The sequence below is a fragment of the Rhinoderma darwinii genome, chromosome 12, assembly GCF_050947455.1.
Source record: "Rhinoderma darwinii isolate aRhiDar2 chromosome 12, aRhiDar2.hap1, whole genome shotgun sequence".
Taxonomy (NCBI): domain Eukaryota; kingdom Metazoa; phylum Chordata; class Amphibia; order Anura; family Rhinodermatidae; genus Rhinoderma; species Rhinoderma darwinii.
In genome coordinates, this window is record NC_134698.1 from 3121300 (window position 1) to 3143746 (window position 22447).

At 42.6% G+C, this 22447-nt stretch overlaps 1 protein-coding gene across 1 annotated transcript in view; it reads right to left on the reverse strand.

The window, feature by feature from the left end:
- The window catches only part of ITGA10 (integrin subunit alpha 10), a 39424-nt gene extending 30498 nt beyond the window's left edge, over positions 1-8926 (reverse strand). The window contains exon 1 of the mRNA XM_075844078.1: positions 8717-8926. Coding sequence (XP_075700193.1) covers positions 8717-8768 — 52 coding nt within the window. The 5' untranslated portion in view covers positions 8769-8926. The remainder of the gene's footprint in view (positions 1-8716) is intronic.
- Between the last annotated feature and the right edge of the window lie 13521 nt (positions 8927-22447).

A 22447-nucleotide genomic window follows, 5' to 3' on the forward strand; every position in this document is an offset into this window, starting at 1 on the left:
TTAGAGTTTGATCAAGGGCTGAAAGTTGCATTCAGGGCTGATTGTCCTATATTTGTATATGAGTGATGACTGCAGGAGGACGGAGATGGGGACCTAGAGATGGATGGAGTGCTGGTAAGGGGCTGCTGGTCTTTGTGGTGCGGCCACGCTTGCACTTGCAATGTAGAATTGGCTAAAATGGTATTGGAGGTGTCCCTGCCAATTCCAGCGTTGTGTTAATACCTCCTCGGGGTAATATCCTGCTGCAGCCCCCTGTCTAATCGTGACGTTTGTCTCTTCTTCATGAACTTACCAGAAAGTCTAGTTTAAGATCTAAGGCCCCTCAGAGGTGACTGTGGAGGGTCAAGGTTGACTGTGAGGGGCTGGGGTGACTCAAGGGGGCTGTGTGGCTGTGGAGGGGCCGGCGTGGCTGTGGAGTGGCCGGCGTGGCTGTGGAGGGGCCGGCGTGGCTGTGGAGGGGCCGGCGTGGCTGTGGAGGGGCCGGCGTGACTCTGGAGGGGCCGGCGTGACTGTGGAGGGGCCGGCGTGGCTGTGGAGAGGCCGGCGTGACATTCTGTGGATGGGGTGACTCTGAGGGGTCAGGATGATTGTGAGGGACAGTGGTGACTGCGGAGGGGCCAGGGTGACTGGTTGGCGTCAGGGTGACTGTTGGGGCCAGGGTGACTGTTGGGGCCAGGGTGACTGGTTGGGGCCAGGGTGACTGGTTGGGGTCAGGGTGACTGGTTGGGGTCAGGGTGACTGTGAGGGGCCGGAGTGACTGTTTGTGGTTAGGGTGATGTTGAGGTGCTGGGGTGACTGTTTGGGGTCAGCGTGACATTGAAGGTATGTGGTGACTGTGAGGGGCCGGTGTTACTGGTTGGGGTCAGGGTGACTGTGAGGGGCCGGAGTGACTGTTTGTGGTAAGGGTGATGTTGAGGTGCTGGGGTGACTGTTTGGGGTCAGAGTGACGTTGAAGGTATGTGGTGACTGTGAGGGGCCGGTGTGACTGTTTGGGGTCAGGGTGGCTGTTAGGGGCCGGGGTGGCTGTTTGTGGTAAGCGTGATGTTGAGGCGACGGGGTGATATTTTGGATGGTGGGGGAGGTTAAAAGGTAACGCACACTGTTATTATAATTCTTTGTGTTTCTCAAGATGGTAAATTACAGCCTGGAGACGTCTAAATACAAGCTAGGACTATCTATAAATACCCCTCGCCCACACCCCAGGACACCTCGCCCGGGCGGGGGGTGAAAACGAGGACCATTTGTTCCTGGAGCTCACGGTTATTTCTGTGGACAATGACAATGACCAGAACAGACGGTCACTGGGGTCAGTAAACAAAAACGACCCAATCCTGTGCCCACACAGGGCGAGCCGGGCACCAGGCGGGCATTAAAGGGGAAGGTAATGGGTGGGAGAGGTCAATGTATATTTACATCTGGCTCATCTATATATACTGATAATATGGAGATAATAGAGGAGGTGATAATATGGAGATAATAGATGAGGAGGTGATAATATGGAGATAATAGAGGAGGTGATAATATGGAGATAATAGATGAGGTGATAATATGGAGATAATAGATGAGGAGATAATATGGAGATAATAGATGAGGAGGTGATAATATGGAGATAATAGAGGAGATGATAATATGGAGATAATAGAGGAGGTGATAATATGGAGATAATAGATGAGGAGATAATATGGAGATAATAGATGAGGTGATAATATGGAGATAATAGATGAGGAGATAATATGGAGATAATAGATGAGGAGATGATAATATGGAGATAATAGAGGAGGTGATAATATGGAGATAATAGAGGAGGAGATAATATGGAGATAATAGATGAGGAGGTGATAATATGGAGATAATAGATGAGGAGATGATAATATGGAGATAATAGAGGAGGTGATAATATGGAGATAATAGATGAGGAGGTGATAATATGGAGATAATAGAGGAGATGATAATATGGAGATAATAGATGAGGTGATAATATGGAGATAATAGAGGAGGTGATAATATGGAGATAATAGATGAGGAGATAATATGGAGATAATAGATGAGGAGATAATATGGAGATAATAGATGAGGAGGTGATAATATGGAGATAATAGATGAGGTGATAATATGGAGATAATAGATGAGGAGATGATAATATGGAGATAATAGATGAGGAGATGATAATATGGAGATAATAGAGGAGATGATAATATGGAGATAATAGAGGAGGTGATAATATGGAGATAATAGATGAGGAGGTGATAATATGGAGATAATAGATGAGGTGATAATATGGAGATAATAGATGAGGAGATAATATGGAGATAATAGATGAGGAGATAATATGGAGATAATAGAGGAGATGATAATATGGAGATAATAGAGGAGATGATAATATGGAGATAATAGAGGAGGTGATAATATGGAGATAATAGATGAGGAGGTGATAATATGGAGATAATAGATGAGGTGATAATATGGAGATAATAGATGAGGTGATAATAGATGATGAGATGATAATATGGAGATAATAGATGAGGAGATGATAATATGGAGATAATAGATGAGGAGATGATAATATGGAGATAATAGAGGAGATGATAATATGGAGATAATAGAGGAGGTGATAATATGGAGATAATAGATGAGGAGGTGATAATATGGAGATAATAGAGGAGATGATAATATGGAGATAATAGAGGAGGTGATAATATGGAGATAATAGATGAGGAGATGATAATATGGAGATAATAGATGAGGAGATGATAATATGGAGATAATAGAGGAGATGATAATATGGAGATAATAGAGGAGGTGATAATATGGAGATAATAGATGAGGAGGTGATAATATGGAGATAATAGAGGAGATGATAATATGGAGATAATAGAGGAGGTGATAATATGGAGATAATAGATGAGGAGATGATAATATGGAGATAATAGATGAGGAGATGATAATATGGAGATAATAGATGAGGAGATGATAATATGGAGATAATAGATGAGGAGATGATAATATGGAGATAATAGATGAGGTGATAATATGGAGATAATAGATGAAGAGGTGATAATATGGAGATAATAGATGAGGTGATAATATGGAGATAATAGATGAGGTGATAATATGGAGATAATAGATGAGGAGATGATAATATGGAGATAATAGATGAGGAGATGATAATATGGAGATAATAGATGAGGTGATAATATGGAGATAATAGATGAGGAGATGATAATATGGAGATAATAGATGAGGAGATGATAATATGGAGATAATAGATGAGGAGATGATAATATGGAGATAATAGATGAGGTGATAATATGGAGATAATAGAGGAGATGATAATATGGAGATAATAGATGAGGAGATGATAATATGGAGATAATAGAGGAGGAGATGATAATATGGAGATAATAGAGGAGGTGATAATATGGAGATAATAGATGAGGTGATAATATGGAGATAATAGATGAGGTGATAATATGGAGACAATAGGGGAGGAGATGATAATATGGAGATAATAGATGAGGTGATAATATGGAGATAATAGATGAGGTGATAATATGGAGATAATAGATGAGGAGATGATAATATGGAGATAATAGATGAGGTGATAATATGGAGATAATAGATGAGGTGATAATATGGAGATAATAGAGGAGGAGATGATAATATGGAGATAATAGATGAGGTGATGATAATATGGAGATAATAGAGGAGGTGATAATATGGAGATAATAGATGAGGTGATAATATGGAGATAATAGATGAGGCGATGATAATATGGAGATAATAGAGGAGATGATAATATGGAGATAATAGATGAGGTGATAATATGGAGATAATAGATGAGGTGATAATATGGAGACAATAGGGGAGGAGATGATAATATGGAGATAATAGATGAGGTGATAATATGGAGATAATAGATGAGGTGATAATATGGAGATAATAGATGAGGAGATGATAATATGGAGATAATAGATGAGGTGATAATATGGAGATAATAGATGAGGTGATAATATGGAGATAATAGAGGAGGAGATGATAATATGGAGATAATAGATGAGGTGATAATATGGAGATAATAGAGGAGGTGATAATATGGAGATAATAGATGAGGTGATAATATGGAGATAATAGATGAGGCGATGATAATATGGAGATAATAGAGGAGATGATAATATGGAGATAATAGATGAGGTGATAATATGGAGATAATAGATGAGGAGATGATAATATGGAGATAATAGATGAGGTGATAATATGGAGATAATAGAGGAGGTGATAATATGGAGATAATAGATGAGGAGATGATAATATGGAGATAATAGAGGAGGAGATAATATGGAGATAATAGATGAGGTGATAATATGGAGATAATAGATGAGATGATAATATGGAGATAATAGATGAGGAGATGATAATATGGAGATAATAGATGAGGAGATGATAATATGGAGATAATAGATGAGGTGATAATATGGAGATAATAGATGAGGAGATGATAATATGGAGATAATAGAGGAGGTGATAATATGGAGATAATAGAGGAGGAGATAATATGGAGATAATAGATGAGGAGGTGATAATATGGAGATAATAGATGAGGAGATGATAATATGGACGTAATAGATGAGGAGATGATAATATGGAGATAATAGATGAGGAGGTGATAATATGGAGATAATAGATGAGGAGATGATAATATGGACGTAATAGATGAGGAGATAATAGATGAGGAGGTGATAATATGGAGATAATAGATGAGGAGGTGATAATATGGACGTAATAGATGAGGAGATGATAATATGGAGATAATAGATGAGGAGATGATAATATGGAGATAATAGAGGAGATGATAATATGGAGATAATAGATGAGGAGGTGATAATATGGAGATAATAGATGAGGAGATGATAATATGGAGATAATAGAGGAGATGATAATATGGAGATAATAGATGAGGTGATAATATGGAGATAATAGATGAGGTGATAATATGGAGATAATAGATGAGGTGATAATATGGAGATAATAGATGAGGAGATGATAATATGGAGATAACAGATGAGGTGATAATATGGAGATAATAGATGAGCAGATGATAATATGGAGATAATAGATGAGGAGATGATAATATGGAGATAATAGATGAGGTGATAATATGGAGATAATAGATGAAGAGGTGATAATATGGAGATAATAGATGAGGTGATAATATGGAGATAATAGATGAGGTGATAATATGGAGATAATAGTTGAGGTGATAATATGGAGATAATAGATGAGGAGATGATAATATGGAGATAATAGAGGAGGAGGTGATAATATGGAGATAATAGATGAGGAGGTGATAATATGGAGATAATAGAGGAGGAGGTGATAATATGGAGATAATAGATGAGGAGGTGATAATATGGAGATAATAGATGAGGAGTTGATAATATGGAGATAATAGAGGAGATGATAATATGGTGATAATAGATGAGGAGGTGATAATATGGAGATAATAGATGAGGAGATGATAATATGGAGATAATAGAGGAGGTGATAATATGGAGATAATAGACGAGTCTGATAATTTGGAGATAATAGATGAGGTGATAATATGGAGATAATAGATGAGGAGATGATAATATGGAGATAATAGATGAGGAGATGATAATATGGAGATAATAGAGGAGGTGATAATTTGGAGATAATAGATGAGGTGATTATATGGTGATAATATGGAGATAATAGATGAGGAGATGATAATATGGAGATAATAGAGGAGGTGATAATATGGAGATAATAGAGGAGGTGATAATATGGAGATAATAGATGAGGAGATGATAATATGGAGATAATAGATGAGGAGATGATAATATGGAGATAATAGAGGAGGAGACGATAATATGGAGATAATAGAGGAGGTGATAATATGGAGATAATAGATGAGGTGATAATATGGAGATAATAGAGGAGGTGATAATATGGAGATAATAGATGAGGAGATGATAATATGGAGATAATAGATGAGGAGATGATAATATGGAGATAATAGATGAGGAGATGATAATATGGAGATAATAGATGAGGTGATAATATGGAGATAATAGAGGAGGTGATAATATGGAGATAATAGATGAGGTGATAATATGGAGATAATAGAGGAGGTGATAATATGGAGATAATAGATGAGGAGATGATAATATGGAGATAATAGATGAGGAGATGATAATATGGAGATAATAAATGAGGTGATAATATGGAGATAATAGATGAGGAGGTGATAATATGGAGATAATAGATGAGGAGTTGATAATATGGAGATAATAGAGGAGGAGATGATAATATGGAGATAATAGAGGAGGTGATAATATGGAGATAATAGATGAGGAGATGATAATATGGAGATAATAGATGAGGAGATGATAATATGGAGATAATAAATGAGGTGATAATATGGAGATAATAGATGAGGAGGTGATAATATGGAGATAATAGATGAGGAGGTGATAATATGGAGATAATAGATGAGGAGATGATAATATGGAGATAATAGAGGAGGTGATAATATGGAGATAATAGATTAGGTGATGATAATATGGAGATAATAGATGAGGAGATGATAATATGGAGATAATAGATGAGGAGATGATAATATGGAGATAATAGATGAGGAGATGATAATATGGAGATAATAGATGAGGAGATGATAATATGGAGATAATAGATGAGGAGATGATAATATGGAGATAATAGATGAGGAGATGATAATATGGAGATAATAGATGAGGTGATTATAAGGTGATAATATGGAGATAATAGATGAGGAGATGATAATATGGAGATAATAGATGAGGTGATAATATGGAGATAATAGATTAGGTGATGATAATATGGAGATAATAGATGAGGAGATGATAATATGGAGATAATAGATGAGGAGATGATAATATGGAGATAATAGATGAGGAGATGATAATATGGAGATAATAGATGAGGAGATGATAATATGGAGATAATAGAGGAGGTGATAATATGGAGATAATAGATGAGGAGATGATAATATGGAGATAATAGATGAGGAGATGATAATATGGAGATAATAGATTAGGTGATAATATGGAGATAATAGATTAGGTGATGATAATATGGAGATAATAGTTGAGGTGATAATATGGAGATAATAGATGAGGAGGTGATAATATGGAGATAATAGATGAGGAGATGATAATATGGAGATAATAGACGAGGAGATGATAATATGGAGATAATAGATGAGGAGATGATAATATGGAGATAATAGATGAGGAGATGATAATATGGAGATAATAGATGAGGAGATGATAATATGGAGATAATAGATGAGGTGATAATATGGAGATAATAGATGAGGTGATAATATGGAGATAATAGATGAGGAGATGATAATATGGAGATAATAGATGAGGTGATAATATGGAGATAATAGATGAGGAGGTGATAATATGGAGATAATAGATGAGGTGATAATATGGAGATAATAGATGAGATGATAATATGGAGATAATAGAGGAGGAGATGATAATATGGAGATAATAGATGAGGAGATGATAATATGGAGATAATAGATGAGGTGATAATAGATGATGAGATGATAATATGGAGATAATAGATGATGAGATGATAATATGGAGATAATAGATGAGGAGATGATAATATGGAGATAATAGATGATGAGATGATAATATGGAGATAATAGATGAGGTGATAATATGGAGATAATAGAGGAGGTGATAATATGGAGATAATAGAGGAGATGATAATATGGAGATAATAGATGAGGAGATGATAATATGGAGATAATAGAGGAGGAGATGATAATATGGAGATAATAGATGAGGTGATAATATGGAGATAATAGATGAGGAGATGATAATATGGAGATAATAGATGAGGTGATAATATGGAGATAATAGATGAGGAGATGATAATATGGAGATAATAGATGAGGTGATAATATGGAGATAATAGAGGAGATGATAATATGGAGATAATAGATGAGGAGGTGATAATATGGAGATAATAGAGGAGGAGATGATAATATGGAGATAATAGATGAGGTGATAATATGGAGATAATAGATGAGGAGATGATAATATGGAGATAATAGATGAGGTGATAATATGGAGATAATAGATGAGGAGATGATAATATGGAGATAATAGATGAGGTGATAATATGGAGATAATAGATGAAGAGGTGATAATATGGAGATAATAGATGATGAGATGATAATATGGAGATAATAGATGAGGTGATAATATGGAGATAATAGAGGAGATGATAATATGGAGATAATAGAGGAGGAGATGATAATATGGAGATAATAGATGAGGTGATAATATGGAGATAATAGAGGAGGAGATGATAATATGGAGATAATAGATGAGGTGATAATATGGAGATAATAGATGAGGAGATGATAATATGGAGATAATAGATGAGGTGATAATATGGAGATAATAGATGAGGAGATGATAATATGGAGATAATAGATGAGGTGATAATATGGAGATAATAGATGAAGAGGTGATAATATGGAGATAATAGATGAGGTGATAATATGGAGATAATAGATGAGGAGGTGATAATATGGAGAGCGACAACACCGGACACGTGAGAGCGACAACCACAAAACAAGTTGCGGAGGGGGGGGGGGGGGGGTGAGCGCCAGGGTCCAGTTCTCAGTCCTTACCTTGTTGGAGCAGGAGCGGCAGCAGGAAGATGAGGGATCTGTGAGGCTCCATGATCACAGCTCAGGCAATGGGGAGGAAAAAAGTGCCCGGAATTTGGGATAGAGATGGGTGTTCCCCGGCCACAGGCTGAAAGCTCGCTCTGTCCTCAGTCCCTGCGTCTCCCGCCGTGTTCATTGGCAGCTAAAAATAATCCTGGTTTTTCTTGGACCCGACTGCTTGTAAATTGAGGGGCAGCTGCCCAGGGGCGTGGATCCACGGAACGGCCACCCAGCAGAGGTGGAAACTGCCTGAAGCCACAGAGACGTGGACCGAGAGGTCAAGGTGAAATCCAGGAGGAGGACGCGGGGGCTGAACATCTGCTGAACTTCAGGGGTTAATACTTACATGAAGCAGCCGGCCAGCATCCTGATATCATCTTCTCCATAGATTGCAGGCTCTTCAGTCCAGAGCTCTCACTGAACTAAATGAGTGTCACCCAACTTTTCCAGACTCCTGAAAGGAAGTCGTAAAAAGGAATGCGGAAGGAGCAATGTATCATCACATAACCAGTAGATTTGCCATTCAAGTGTTTTGGAAAGCTGGGTGGATAACCCCTGTGTCACCTACTGTCACCCAACTTTCCCAGAATCAGATGTAACTAAGAAACAGCTAAATGGAGAATAAGACGGGAGCCGCTACCATCATGATATTACCGTTTCTTCTCAATAGATTGCAAGCTCTTCAGACCAAGGCTCTCTCACCATATAAATGTCAACTACATGACTGTCACACGACTCTACCACACTCCTGAATAGGCAGATTTGCCATTCAGGGGTAGGAAAAAGTTGGATTCAAAAGCCTGCAGCAACTTTATGGGTTCTTACCCTGCTTTCCCAGACTCCTGAATGGGAGAGATAAATAATTTTGCAGCGATAAGTGAAGAGGATCTAGAAAAGCTGGGTGATAGACCCTGCGGCAGACATATCAGTTGTCACACAGCTTTCCCTGACTCCTGCATGTAAAATGAAAATATTTTTTTTAGGAAAGTGGGCTGTACCCCCTCATAACCAGGCAGATATGACATCCAGGATTCCTGCTGTGCTGAGCTGGGCCTTCTGTGGTCTGGTAATGAAATGTTTCTGCAGGCGCATGGTGTCTGTCGGTTACTGCGCGTTACGTCTAGATGAATATTTATTAACCCTGTATCTCCGTAGAACGCTGTCAGGGCATGATGAGAGTTGTAGTTTCACAACAGCTGGTCACTGAATACAACAAAAATTATTTCAAATTGACAGAATTTTAATTTGTGCAATTAAAGAAAAGAAAGTAGTGCACTGGCGCCATCTGGTGCTCATTAAAGGGAACTACTGGAAACAGTCATTGAGCCAGCTGGTAATACGATTAGATACAGTCATACCCTCTGGTGGTGATTACAGGTATTACAGGAATTTATTAGAAAGTCTTGATAACCTGCAATAATTGTTCACTTTCAATTACTCAGCATCTGATATTTGTTCTTTGTAGATTCTTAACATTTACTATGAAAAACATTACACGATGGGGGATATAGTGCTCTGTAGTTCTTAGAGAAAGTTTCACACATGACAGGCTTAGATACACAGCTCAGCAGACAGTATCGCACATGATAGGCTCAGATACACAGCTCAGCAGGCTGTATCACACATGATAGGCTCAGATTCACAGCCTTGCAGACAGTATCAGACATGATAGGATTAGATACACAGCTCAGCAGACAGTATCACACATGATAGGATTAGATACACAGCTCAGCAGACAGTATCACACATGATAGGACTAGATACAGCCGTTTAACATACAGTATCACACATGATAGGCTTAAAAATGCCAGCTCAGGAGCACAAACATTTGATGCCCCCAAAACCTTGCCAGCCACAGTACCTCCATAACTGTTAAAGCTGTGTATACCCCTATAATAGTGCAGCCACATTTTATTGCCTCATCGTGGTGCAGCCACAGTGCTAGTCTCTTACCAAATAATAGTGCCCCCATGTGTCCTGCAACATTCCCCCATATCAATACAGCGACATTTCTATTAACAGGTTTTTTTAGTCCCATCTCAGGGCCAGCCTTCTTGCCCATAACACTGCACAGTGGAAGATTCCGGCCCCTTATACAGTGCCAGCCACATGTCCCTTATACATTGCCAGACACATGTCCCTTATACAGTGCCAGACACGTCCCTGATACAGTGCCAGCCACATGTCCCTGATACAGTGCCAGCCACATGTCCCTATACAGTGGCAGACACATGTCCCTTATACAGTGCCAGCCACATGAATGCTGACAATGGAGATGCACCGCCTAGTACCCCCCCCCCCTTGCGTGCATGGTATGTCTATGTATTAAAATATGCCTGTGTTTTTCTGGGTCACATGTGACGGGCCGCATCTAGCACCAGACACTGTTCAGACCACAGGACGTGAGAACATGGGTTTAACATTTATGACCCAGAAACATTCTTCAGTGTTTGTCTGCGGAGTCACCATGTCCGCTCTCCTCCTCGTCACGCTGGCATGTAAGTACTGAGACTTCAGATAATGCCGATACTTATATTATGTAAAACTCTGAAAAATATAAAAACGAATGTCAGTCACGTAGAACAACCCAAAACGGGACTCCTGGTGGATGGTCCATCATTGCTGAGACCTCAGTCCTGCTCCCGGTCACTGCCCATGGACTCTGCAAGCTCCAACAATGGGGTCTTCTCTAGGAGCCTTTTTTTGGACACGCTAGACCCATGCTCAATGTGGGGCTTGAAAAAACAATAGCGTCAAACTTTTTTGTTACAATGGGTGATGGGTAAGCACAAACAGAGTCACTCTACATTGAAACAGTAGGGAACACCGTAAACTTACAGTTTAGAGCATGTATGGTCACCGGTCCAATGACTATGGAAACAGAACCGGGTAATTTATGGGAAAGGTTGGAGTCCAACTAGATTGACTTGTCCTATTAACATTTTATGGGGAGACCCCTTTAAGGAAGTCATGAAAGAGCCGATCTCCAGCTGTAATTTCACATGGACAAAGTATCCTGAAGATGTTCCTGTACGAAAGCCTTCCCAAGGAGACACCGAAGTCAATGGAGTGTGATTATAGGACTGACATGCACAAGACGGACAGAGATGGGGAGGAGAGCACAAGGAAATGTATGTGTATTTGTGTATGTAGGCTCGGTGACCGGGTGACCAATATTAACTGCTTTCCATAGCCTCCAAAATGGCTGGCTATGGTTGGAACTTCCTGTTTCCAGCAGCCATTGCATGATGAACGAGCTTATGGGGGGGTTCTGATTGAGGGACCTGCCCCTATGATGCCCATATTCCCCTAGTCAATACCTTAAATATCCATATTATACGTCTTTGTCTGGTATATTCTGATTTACGGTGTATTTCTCCTTTTTTTTTCAGCTCTGATCAGTCATCGACCAGGTGAGTTCTGTCTTTATATATATATATATATATATATATATATATATATATATATATATATATATATATATATATATATATATGGTTCCTTATAATTATATGTGGGCATTCCTTCCTTAACTAGTAATGCCCCCTGTATGGTTTCTTTATGGTAGTCTATAAAGGGTCCCTTTTTTTATCATAACGACGGCTTACTGAATATTATACCTTCAGCCATCGCTGGGGAGCGCGGGGTATTGTTGTACCTTTTCTGTCTCTTTAATGATTGCTATGTTGAAATGATAGGAAGTGGTACAGCCATATCCTGCCCCCCTCCTGTGATCACATGACTAATGATGTGATCCACCTTGGTCCACAACATTAGTTAAAGCTGTTGGGTCTATTGGGTGTTGCTCAATATCTTTTATCTATTATTATTTTTTTAGCCTGTGATCTGCTGTTATTTTGTAGGAGCGGCAATCAGACCTGTGGTCACGTTCACACCCATCTGGGAAAATGTATTATCTGGAGACACAGTGACTCTAACATGCAACGTGGGATCTGCTACCCTGGAGAACCAGACATATTACTGGTATAAAGAAGATGAGCCAATGGGAATCCATCAAAAGCACATTACCATCCAATCGGCTTCATGGACAGATATAGGGGATTACCAGTGTCATACCAATATTAGTGATGTCAGTCATCCCATCAGGCTCTATGTTAGTCAAGGTGAATTTTTCCGCTTCTGGATTTTTGCATCTTATGCAGTTCACATTAAGGGACCGATCAATGATGTTCTTCTCTTTATTAGCTACTCTCATCATGCAAAGACCCCCATCGATTTACGAGGGACGCTCCCTGACTATGAAATGTCACAGCCGCTCTGGATCTAACGTCATAAACACAACATTTTATAAGGAAGATCGAGAGATCCAGTCCTCAGTCAGTGACTCTGAGTTACATTTCAAGAAGGTAGATGGAAATGTGACTGGAAAGTACCGATGTAGTAAGGTGATTCAAGATGATGACGGATCTTCACGTACATTTTCGTGTGAATCCTATATTCATGTTACAAGTGAGTTACGGTCATTTATTGCTTTATACATTAAGAATAGGAAATTCTGAGCAGGGGAAAACATAAAGGAGAGGGAGTCTCCAAAAACAAAATTAAGTCCTCCTTATAGTGCCCTCCTTACAGCAGGAACAAGAAGGCATGCTGCTTTTCTTCCAACTACCCCTTTTCCATGACCCTTAAACTTATTTCCCGCGCTCTTCTTCACTAATGTTGCAGTACTGGGTCACACCGTCCATTTGGGATTAAACATATAGTCAACCAGATTTGGCTCCTTCTATATGTAAGAGCCCCTAGCAGTGGGTTGGACTGTCTCTATGATATGCATCACTTTGGGCTTCACAATTAATAGTCAACAAAACTCATGGGGTCCACAATTTAACAGAAGAACAAGTAAAAATGACAACAATTATCAACTTTGCTTGGTATCACTGATTGGATGCGCAACATCGACGATGTTTTTTATTAATAGTCTGTCATTGCTTTGTAGGAGCTGCAGTTAGACCCACAGTGATCTTCAAACACAACTGGAGAAATATATTATCTGGTGACGCAGTTACTATAACCTGTGATGTGGTCTCAGATGACCGAGTGGGGCAAATGTATTATTGGTATAAAGATGAAAAACCTACACATATTCAGTCACGGAGCTTTACAATAAATTCTGCTTCATGGAGAGATGTTGGAGATTACCAATGTTATACCAATACCAGTGATATCAGTCATCACGTCAAACTGAATGTGATTAACGGTGAGCTCAAATTTATATTATTTAGTCAATGTACATAACCCGAATAAGGGTCGTATCTTTAATTCAATGTTTCTATATCAGCTGCCCTCATCCTGCAGAGACCCCAGGATATTTTCGAAGGAGACCCTTTGACTCTAAGATGTCACAGCCGCTCTGAATATAGAGTCCTAAGCACAATAATTTACAAGGATGATAATGCGATAAAGTCATCAGTCAGTGACTCTCTGTTACATATTGATAAAGTTGATAGAGCTGTGACCGGAAAATACAAATGTACGAAAATACTGCTAGATCATGATGGAACTTTCCATAACGTCTCAGATGAATCCTATATCTCTGTTAGAGGTAAGTAACTGTGATCATGGGGGAAAAAGGACATACCAAATTTAAACCTATGGTAACCGATTAGGAGCATCAGAAGGAACATTGAGTAGACATTCATAAGGGCAAAAGATGGTGGATCTGGTAGTAGAAGTAAAAAGACCAAATCAGGACCAAGAATCCTGAGGCTTGGTCTTCACAACTCATCTGTATGGGCTTCTTTAGGTCCCTTGGTGTCTTAGACCACCATTACTACATGATAATATCTAGTTCACTCCACTGCTGCCTTACCCATGGCCACCTCATTCATGGAACAATTATCATACTGATCTATCTTCTAATACTGCAAGGATCAAAGTATCTGAGAAACATCCAGCTACATGATCTTGAAGTTAACAGTAACCAGGCCAAACAAGGACATTGAGGTTCATTGGTGGGCCCACATCTAATGCTAACAATGGGGAAATGTCTCCAACAGAATCATCTGACTCTTATTAACCTAGCTTGATGTCACAAGTCCCAAAGAATGGGACAGGTAGTGGGTCAAGGGCCAAAATGACGTTTGCCCCAATCATTTTCAGTCTAGTCTTGACAATAAATATGCCTAGTGTAATGGTGGGGGGGGTAGGGAAACGGACAGGTGAGCCCTAATCTACCCGCCACTCTGTCCCTGCCTACTTGCAACGACCCGCCCTAGGCGACGGGGTACAACTGGGCGGCGGTCCCTGCGCTCAGTAAGTGCATGACAAACACGACAAACAAACAAGGGAATACAAGCAAGGGAAATGGGCAGTTGCTCGCGGAAACACCGTGAGCAACAGAGTAGTGAACGAGCCGAGTCAAGCCAGGAGAGTGCGAGGTACAAAGCGAAAAGCAGAAGAGTAGTCGGTAAGCCGGGGTCTGTATGGAGCAGGATCAAAAAGTAGCAGGAGCTGTAGCTGGGCCAGGAAACCTCAAGGAAAGAATTCACAAGCACAGATGGACAGGAAGAGCAGGCTTAAATAGACCGAGGGCGGGAGCTAGCTGAGTCTGGCCAGGTTGCGATAGGCTCTCCCACTCCTAAGCCTGCCAGCCTGAGTGGAGGAAGCTGGTGTCTGTCTCAGGGATGTACACTCAGGTGTTGACTGATTAATTCTGGGAATTAACCCCGAAGCAGTGCCTGGCAGATCCTTTACAGTACCCCCCCTTTTATGAGGGGCCACCGGACCCTTTCTAAGTGGACCTGGCTTACTGGGGAAACGCAGGTGGAACCTCCTGACCAATACCCCAGCGTGAACATCCCGGGCGGGTACCCAAGTCCTCTCCTCGGGCCCGTATCCTCTCCAATGGACCAGGTACTGGAGGGAGCCTTGGACCATCTTGCTGTCCACGATCCTGGCCACCTCAAATTCCACCCCCTCAGGGGTGAGGACGGGAACAGGAGGTTTCCTCGAGGGGGCCAAGGACGGGGAGCAGCGTTTCAGGAGGGAGGCATGAAACACGTTGTGTATACGAAAAGACGGGGGTAACTCCAGCCGGAAAGAGACAGGACTGAGGACCTCAATGACCTTATACGGCCCAATAAACCGGGGAGCAAACTTTTTGGACGGAACCTTGAGACGCAAGTTCCTGGATGACAACCACACCAGATCCCCGACCACAAACAGGGGGTTAGCAGAACGTCTTCTATCGGCCTGAGCCTTCTGTATGCTCTGGGACGCCTCTAGGTTCTTCTGAACCTGGGCCCAGACTGCGCACAGATCCCGATGAACGACCTCCACCTCGGGATTGTTGGAACAACCAGGTGAAACGGAGGAGAACCGTGGATTAAACCCAAAATTACAGAAAAAGGGAGAGACCCCTGACGAGTTACTGACCCGGTTATTAAGGGAAAATTCGGCGAGGGGAATGAAAGAAACCCAATCAAATTGACAGTCAGAGACAAAACATCTTAAGTATTGTTCTAGAGACTGATTAGTCCTCTCCGTTTGGCCATTGGTTTCAGGATGGAAAGCAGAGGAGAAGGACAGATCAATCCCCAACTTATTACAGAAGGCTCTCCAAAACAATGAAACAAATTGTACCCCCCTGTCAGAAACAATATTGACGGGGACCCCATGGAGACGCAGGATGTGTTTGATAAACAAGGTAGCCAACGTCTTGGCGTTGGGTAGTTTCTTGAGGGGCACAAAGTGGCACATTTTACTGAAGCGGTCTACCACCACCCACACCACCGACTTGCCTTGGGATGGAGGCAAATCGGTGATAAAATCCATGGAGATATGTGTCCAAGGTCTCTGGGGAATGGGCAACGAACGCAGTAAGCCCGCTGGTCGGGACCTGGGAGTCTTGGACCTGGCACAAACCTCACAGGCGGCGACGTAGGCCTTAACGTCTTTAGGCAAACCAGGCCACCAATAATTTCTGGTAATGAGGTGTTTGGTACCCAGGATGCCTGGATGGCCAGATAGTGCGGAGTCGTGATTTTCCCTAAGTACCCTTAGCCGGAATTGCAGGGGAACAAACAGCTTGTTCTCAGGAAGGTTCCCAGGAGCTGAACCTTGATCAGCAGCAATTTCAGAGACTAAATCGGACTCGATAGAGGAAATGACTATACCTGGAGGCAAAATACAAACAGGATCTTCCTCCGAAGGAGGGCTGGCCATGAAGCTACGCGACAGTGCATCCGCCTTAATATTTTTAGACCCGGCCCTATAGGTAACCAAAAAATTGAATCTGGTAAAAAACAACGCCCATCGAGCTTGTCTCGGGTTTAGCCTCCGGGCAGATTCTAGGAAAACCAGATTCTTGTGGTCGGTAAGGACCGTTACCTGGTGCCTAGCCCCCTCCAGGAAGTGGCGCCACTCTTCAAATGCCCATTTAATGGCTAAAAGTTCGCGGTTGCCAATATCATAGTTACACTCCGTGGGCGAAAACTTCCTAGAAAAGTAAGCACAGGGGCGGAGATGGGTGAGGGAGCTGGTACCCTGGGACAAGACGGCCCCCACTCCCACCTCGGACGCGTCAACCTCCACAATAAATGGCTCCCTTTGGTTGGGCTGAACCAGCACCGGGGCCGAGATAAAGCACTTCTTGAGGGTCTCAAAAGCCTGGACGGCCTCAGGGGGCCAATGGAGGACATCAGCACCCTTGCGAGTGAGGTCCGTAAGAGGCTTAGCGACGACCGAGAAGTTAGCAATAAATCTCCTGTAATAGTTAGCGAACCCCAAAAAACACTGTAGCGCTTTCAGGGAGGCAGGTTGGACCCATTCAGCCACAGCCTGAACCTTGGCAGGGTCCATGCGGAATTCATGAGGAGTGAGGATTTGACCTAAAAATGGTATCTCCTGTACCCCAAATACACATTTTTCGATTTTGGCAAACAGTTTGTTTTCTCGAAGGACCTGGAGCACTTTCCTGACATGCTCTATGTGGGAGGACCAGTCCCTGGAAAACACCAATATGTCATCAAGGTACACTACAAGAAATATCCCCAGGTAATTTCTCAAAATCTCATTTATGAAGTTCTGGAAGACCGCAGGGGCATTGCACAACCCAAAGGGCATGACGAGGTATTCGAAATGGCCTTCGGGCGTGTTAAACGCAGTCTTCCACTCATCCCCCTCTTTGATGCGAATAAGGTTATACGCCCCCCGTAGATCCAATTTAGAGAACCATTGGGCCCCCTGAACCTGATTAAAGAGATCAGGAATCAAAGGAAGGGGATACTGGTTCCTTACCGTGACCTTATTCAGGCCACGGTAGTCAATGCATGGCCTAAGACCCCCATCCTTCTTCCCTACGAAGAAGAAGCCAGCACCTACCGGAGAAGAAGAGGGACGAATGTAACCCTTGGCCAGGGATTCCTGGATATACTCCCTCATGGCTTCACGTTCGGGACAAGAAAGGTTAAATATCCTACCCTTAGGAAGCTTAGCTCCTGGTACCAATTCGATAGCGCAATCGTATTCTCTATGAGGCGGTAATACTTCGGAGGCCTCTTTAGAGAAAACATCAGCGAAGTCCTGAACAAACTCGGGTAGCGTATTCACCTCCTTAGGGGGAGAAATAGAATTAACAGAAAAACATGACGTACAACATTCATTACCCCATTTGGTTAGCTCCCCAGTATTCCAGTCAAACGTAGGATTATGCAACTGCAACCAGGGAAGACCTAGAACCAAATCGTACGATAATCCCTGCATCAATAGTACAGAGCATTGCTCCAAATGCATGGAGCCAACAAGGAGTTCAAAAACAGGGGTATGCTGTGTAAAATAACCATTAGCAAGAGGAGTGGAGTCGATACCCACTACCGGAACAGGTTTAGGCAAATCAATCAGAGGCATAGCGAGAGACATAGCAAATTCCACAGACATGATATTAGTAGAGGACCCTGAATCCACGAAGGCACTGCCGGTAGCAGACCTACCACCAAAAGAGACCTGAAAGGGAAGCAATATCTTAGTACGTTTCATATTTACGGGAAATACCTGTGCGCCCAAGTGACCTCCCCGATGATCACTTAGACGCGGGAGCTCTCTGACAGCATTCTTACGCTTGGGACAGTTGTTTACTTGATGCTTGACATCCCCACAGTAGAAGCAGAGACCATTCTTCCTGCGGAATTCTCTACGTTGTTGAGGGGACACGGAGGCCCCGAGTTGCATAGGTATTTCTGAGTCTTTAGGGGAGAAACGAAGCAACGGGACTTCGGGAGGCATCATGGGGGAGTCGGAGGAAAAAACACATAAACGTTCACGTTGTCGTTCCCTGAGACGTCGGTCAAGTCGTACCACTAAAGCCATAACCTGGTCTAAGGAGTCAGAAGAGGGATAACTAACTAGCAGGTCTTTCAGGGCATTCGACAGACCCAACCTAAACTGGCACCTTAAGGCAGGGTCATTCCACCGAGAAGCTACGCACCACTTCCTAAAGTCAGAGCAATACTCCTCAACAGGTCTCTTACCCTGACGTAAGGTCACCAGCTGACTCTCGGCAAAGGCAGTTCTGTCGGTCTCGTCATAAATAAGTCCGAGGGCAGAAAAGAAACAATCAACGGAGGAAAGTTCAGGGGCGCCAGGAGCCAAGGAGAAGGCCCACTCTTGGGGCCCTTCCTGGAGCCGGGACATAATTATACCCACCCGCTGGCTCTCAGAACCTGAGGAGTGAGGCTTTAAGCGAAAGTAAAGCCTACAACTCTCCCGAAAGGAGAGAAAAGCCCTCCGGTCACCTGAGAACCGGTCGGGCAACTTGAGGTGGGGTTCAAGGGGTGCGGTGAGGGGAACTACCAAGGTAGCATCAGGCTGGTTGACCCTCTGAGCCAGGGCCTGGACCTGTAGGGAGAGACCCTGCATTTGCTGAGCCAGGGTTTCACGGGGTTCCATAATGGTGTCAGGGACCAGGGTAGACTAGGTATAGGGCTTGTGAATTTGTAATGGTGGGGGGGGTAGGGAAACGGACAGGTGAGCCCTAATCTACCCGCCACTCTGTCCCTGCCTACTTGCAACGACCCGCCCTAGGCGACGGGGTACAACTGGGCGGCGGTCCCTGCGCTCAGTAAGTGCATGACAAACACGACAAACAAACAAGGGAATACAAGCAAGGGAAATGGGCAGTTGCTCGCGGAAACACCGTGAGCAACAGAGTAGTGAACGAGCCGAGTCAAGCCAGGAGAGTGCGAGGTACAAAGCGAAAAGCAGAAGAGTAGTCGGTAAGCCGGGGTCTGTATGGAGCAGGATCAAAAAGTAGCAGGAGCTGTAGCTGGGCCAGGAAACCTCAAGGAAAGAATTCACAAGCACAGATGGACAGGAAGAGCAGGCTTAAATAGACCGAGGGCGGGAGCTAGCTGAGTCTGGCCAGGTTGCGATAGGCTCTCCCACTCCTAAGCCTGCCAGCCTGAGTGGAGGAAGCTGGTGTCTGTCTCAGGGATGTACACTCAGGTGTTGACTGATTAATTCTGGGAATTAACCCCGAAGCAGTGCCTGGCAGATCCTTTACACCTAGACTCTATATTACATAGATGTTCGTAATTTTTTCCTCTTCTAGAGCTTTTCTCACATCCAAAAATAAAAGCGCCCCTATACAGAATAATAGAAGAAGATGACCTGACCCTGACCTGTGTCAGAAGACTGAACACTCTCAGAGATGGTACAGAACTGAAATTTGCCTTCTACAGAAATGGGCGGAAAGTGAAGGAATTCAGTTCCTCTGATACATACAGAGTCCAGTCCGCTCAGCTGGAGGATTCTGGGAAATACACCTGCAAGGTGATGACTCCTGCTATCACGAAGATGAGCGACGTGACATATATCCATGTACGGGGTAAGTGAATGAGGCTGGATCGGTCTCGTCTTCAATACATTATCTACTCATATCCCAACTGCCAATATTTTCTCTTCTAGAACTGTTCTCCAATCCCGAAATAAAAGTGCCCCTGCATAGAATATTAGGGCATGGCCTGACCCTCACGTGTGTCACCAGACTCAACCCTCTCTGACACGGAACAGAGCTCCGGTTTTCCCTCCATAGAAATGGTCGAAAAGTGCAGGAATTCAGATCATTGGAGACGTATAGAATTGAGTCCGCTCAGCTGGAGGATTCTGGGAATTATACCTGTGAGGTGTGGACAGTGTCTGGTCCTACAAGGAAAATGAGTGACATTTCAGATATCCACATACAAGGTGAGTGGCTACATCTGAACCCGTGTAGATATCGGGCAGGTCTCCCGGCATCTCTTTCCACTTCCAACAATTATTGTGTCACACTGCCCCATCTCACGGTATATTACACACAAAATGAAGTTTAACTGGGATATGCCCTGAGCACTATGAAAAGAAGAAGATCTTCTGTAATCTGCAGGAGAACCTGGCAGCAAGTGTTCAATTCTCTTGCAGTGCCACCACAGGGCAAATAAAGTATTGCATACATGACAGTGTCCATTGAAATCAATGAGCTGTCCAGGGACATATTGGGTTCTCCAGAAAGAGATGGATGCTCTTTGTAGCTGCTCTCGGCTAATTGATGGAGATCCAGAATGAAGGACCCCCTAATTCAAAATTCATTAATAGGGTGTTCTAAACCAGACAACTCCTTTAAGACTTATTGTTGCATCAATGGCCTAGCTTTGGTCCCAACCATATAGCTATCCCGTCCTGGGCCTGCTGGGTTGGGTCACAGAAGTAGAAAAAATGCCTCCCATATAAACCAGAATGATATGATCACTTTTAATCCCTCTCGTTTCCCGTCTTCCTCCCTCAGACTACACCCATCAGAATATAATGAGACTTGTGCTGTCCGGCTTAATATTAATGGCTGTCTCTGCTATTATCTTCTACCACAACAAGTCACAACGTGAAACTTCAGGTGACGGCAAATGAACCGATGACGTCATGGAATTGATGACTGCTTTAGCAATGATATGGGCAAGATCACTGCAGTTCTCCATCCAACCACACAAAGCGCCAGAGAGACAACATAAGTCAGTCTAATAGGGCGGATCGGGGTGTATTTATGGTCACCAGGCCAAAAGGCATTAGATGTCGGTGCAGTTGAGTTTTCATTCACTGACATTCTGTTTTTGTTTTTTTTTGCTTGAATTTCTACTCTGAATAAAATGGAATTATTCCATAACTATTTGAAGTCTCATCTCATTCAATGTTCATGATTATATGCTGGGGGGATTCAGATTCTTTTCCTCTAGAATTGCAGCTCAGCCCCTTTTATTTGAATGCTGCAATACCAGACACAACCAAGGGGCAAGAGTGGCGCTGTTTCTGGAGAAAAAGATGACAACCCCTTAAGGTTCCGATCACGAAACAGAAAAGAGCTGAACCCCAAACTGTTCCCACATAGTTGGAAATTACAATTGTCCACAACGTCTTGTATGCTGAAAAATTAAGATTTACCTTCACTGGAACTAGGGGGCCGACCCCTGAAATACATCCCCATAGCATTACCCCTACTCCACCAAACTTTACAGCTGGCACAATGCAGTCAGGCGGGTAACAGACTCAGAATCCATCAGACCGCCAGATAGAGAAGCGTCACTCCACAGAACATGTTTCCGCTGTTCCAGAGTCCAGCGGCAGCGGCTTTACACCCCTCCATCTGACGCTTGTCATTGTGCTTGGTGATGTAAGGCTGGCATGCAGCTGCTCGGCCCCCATGCCATG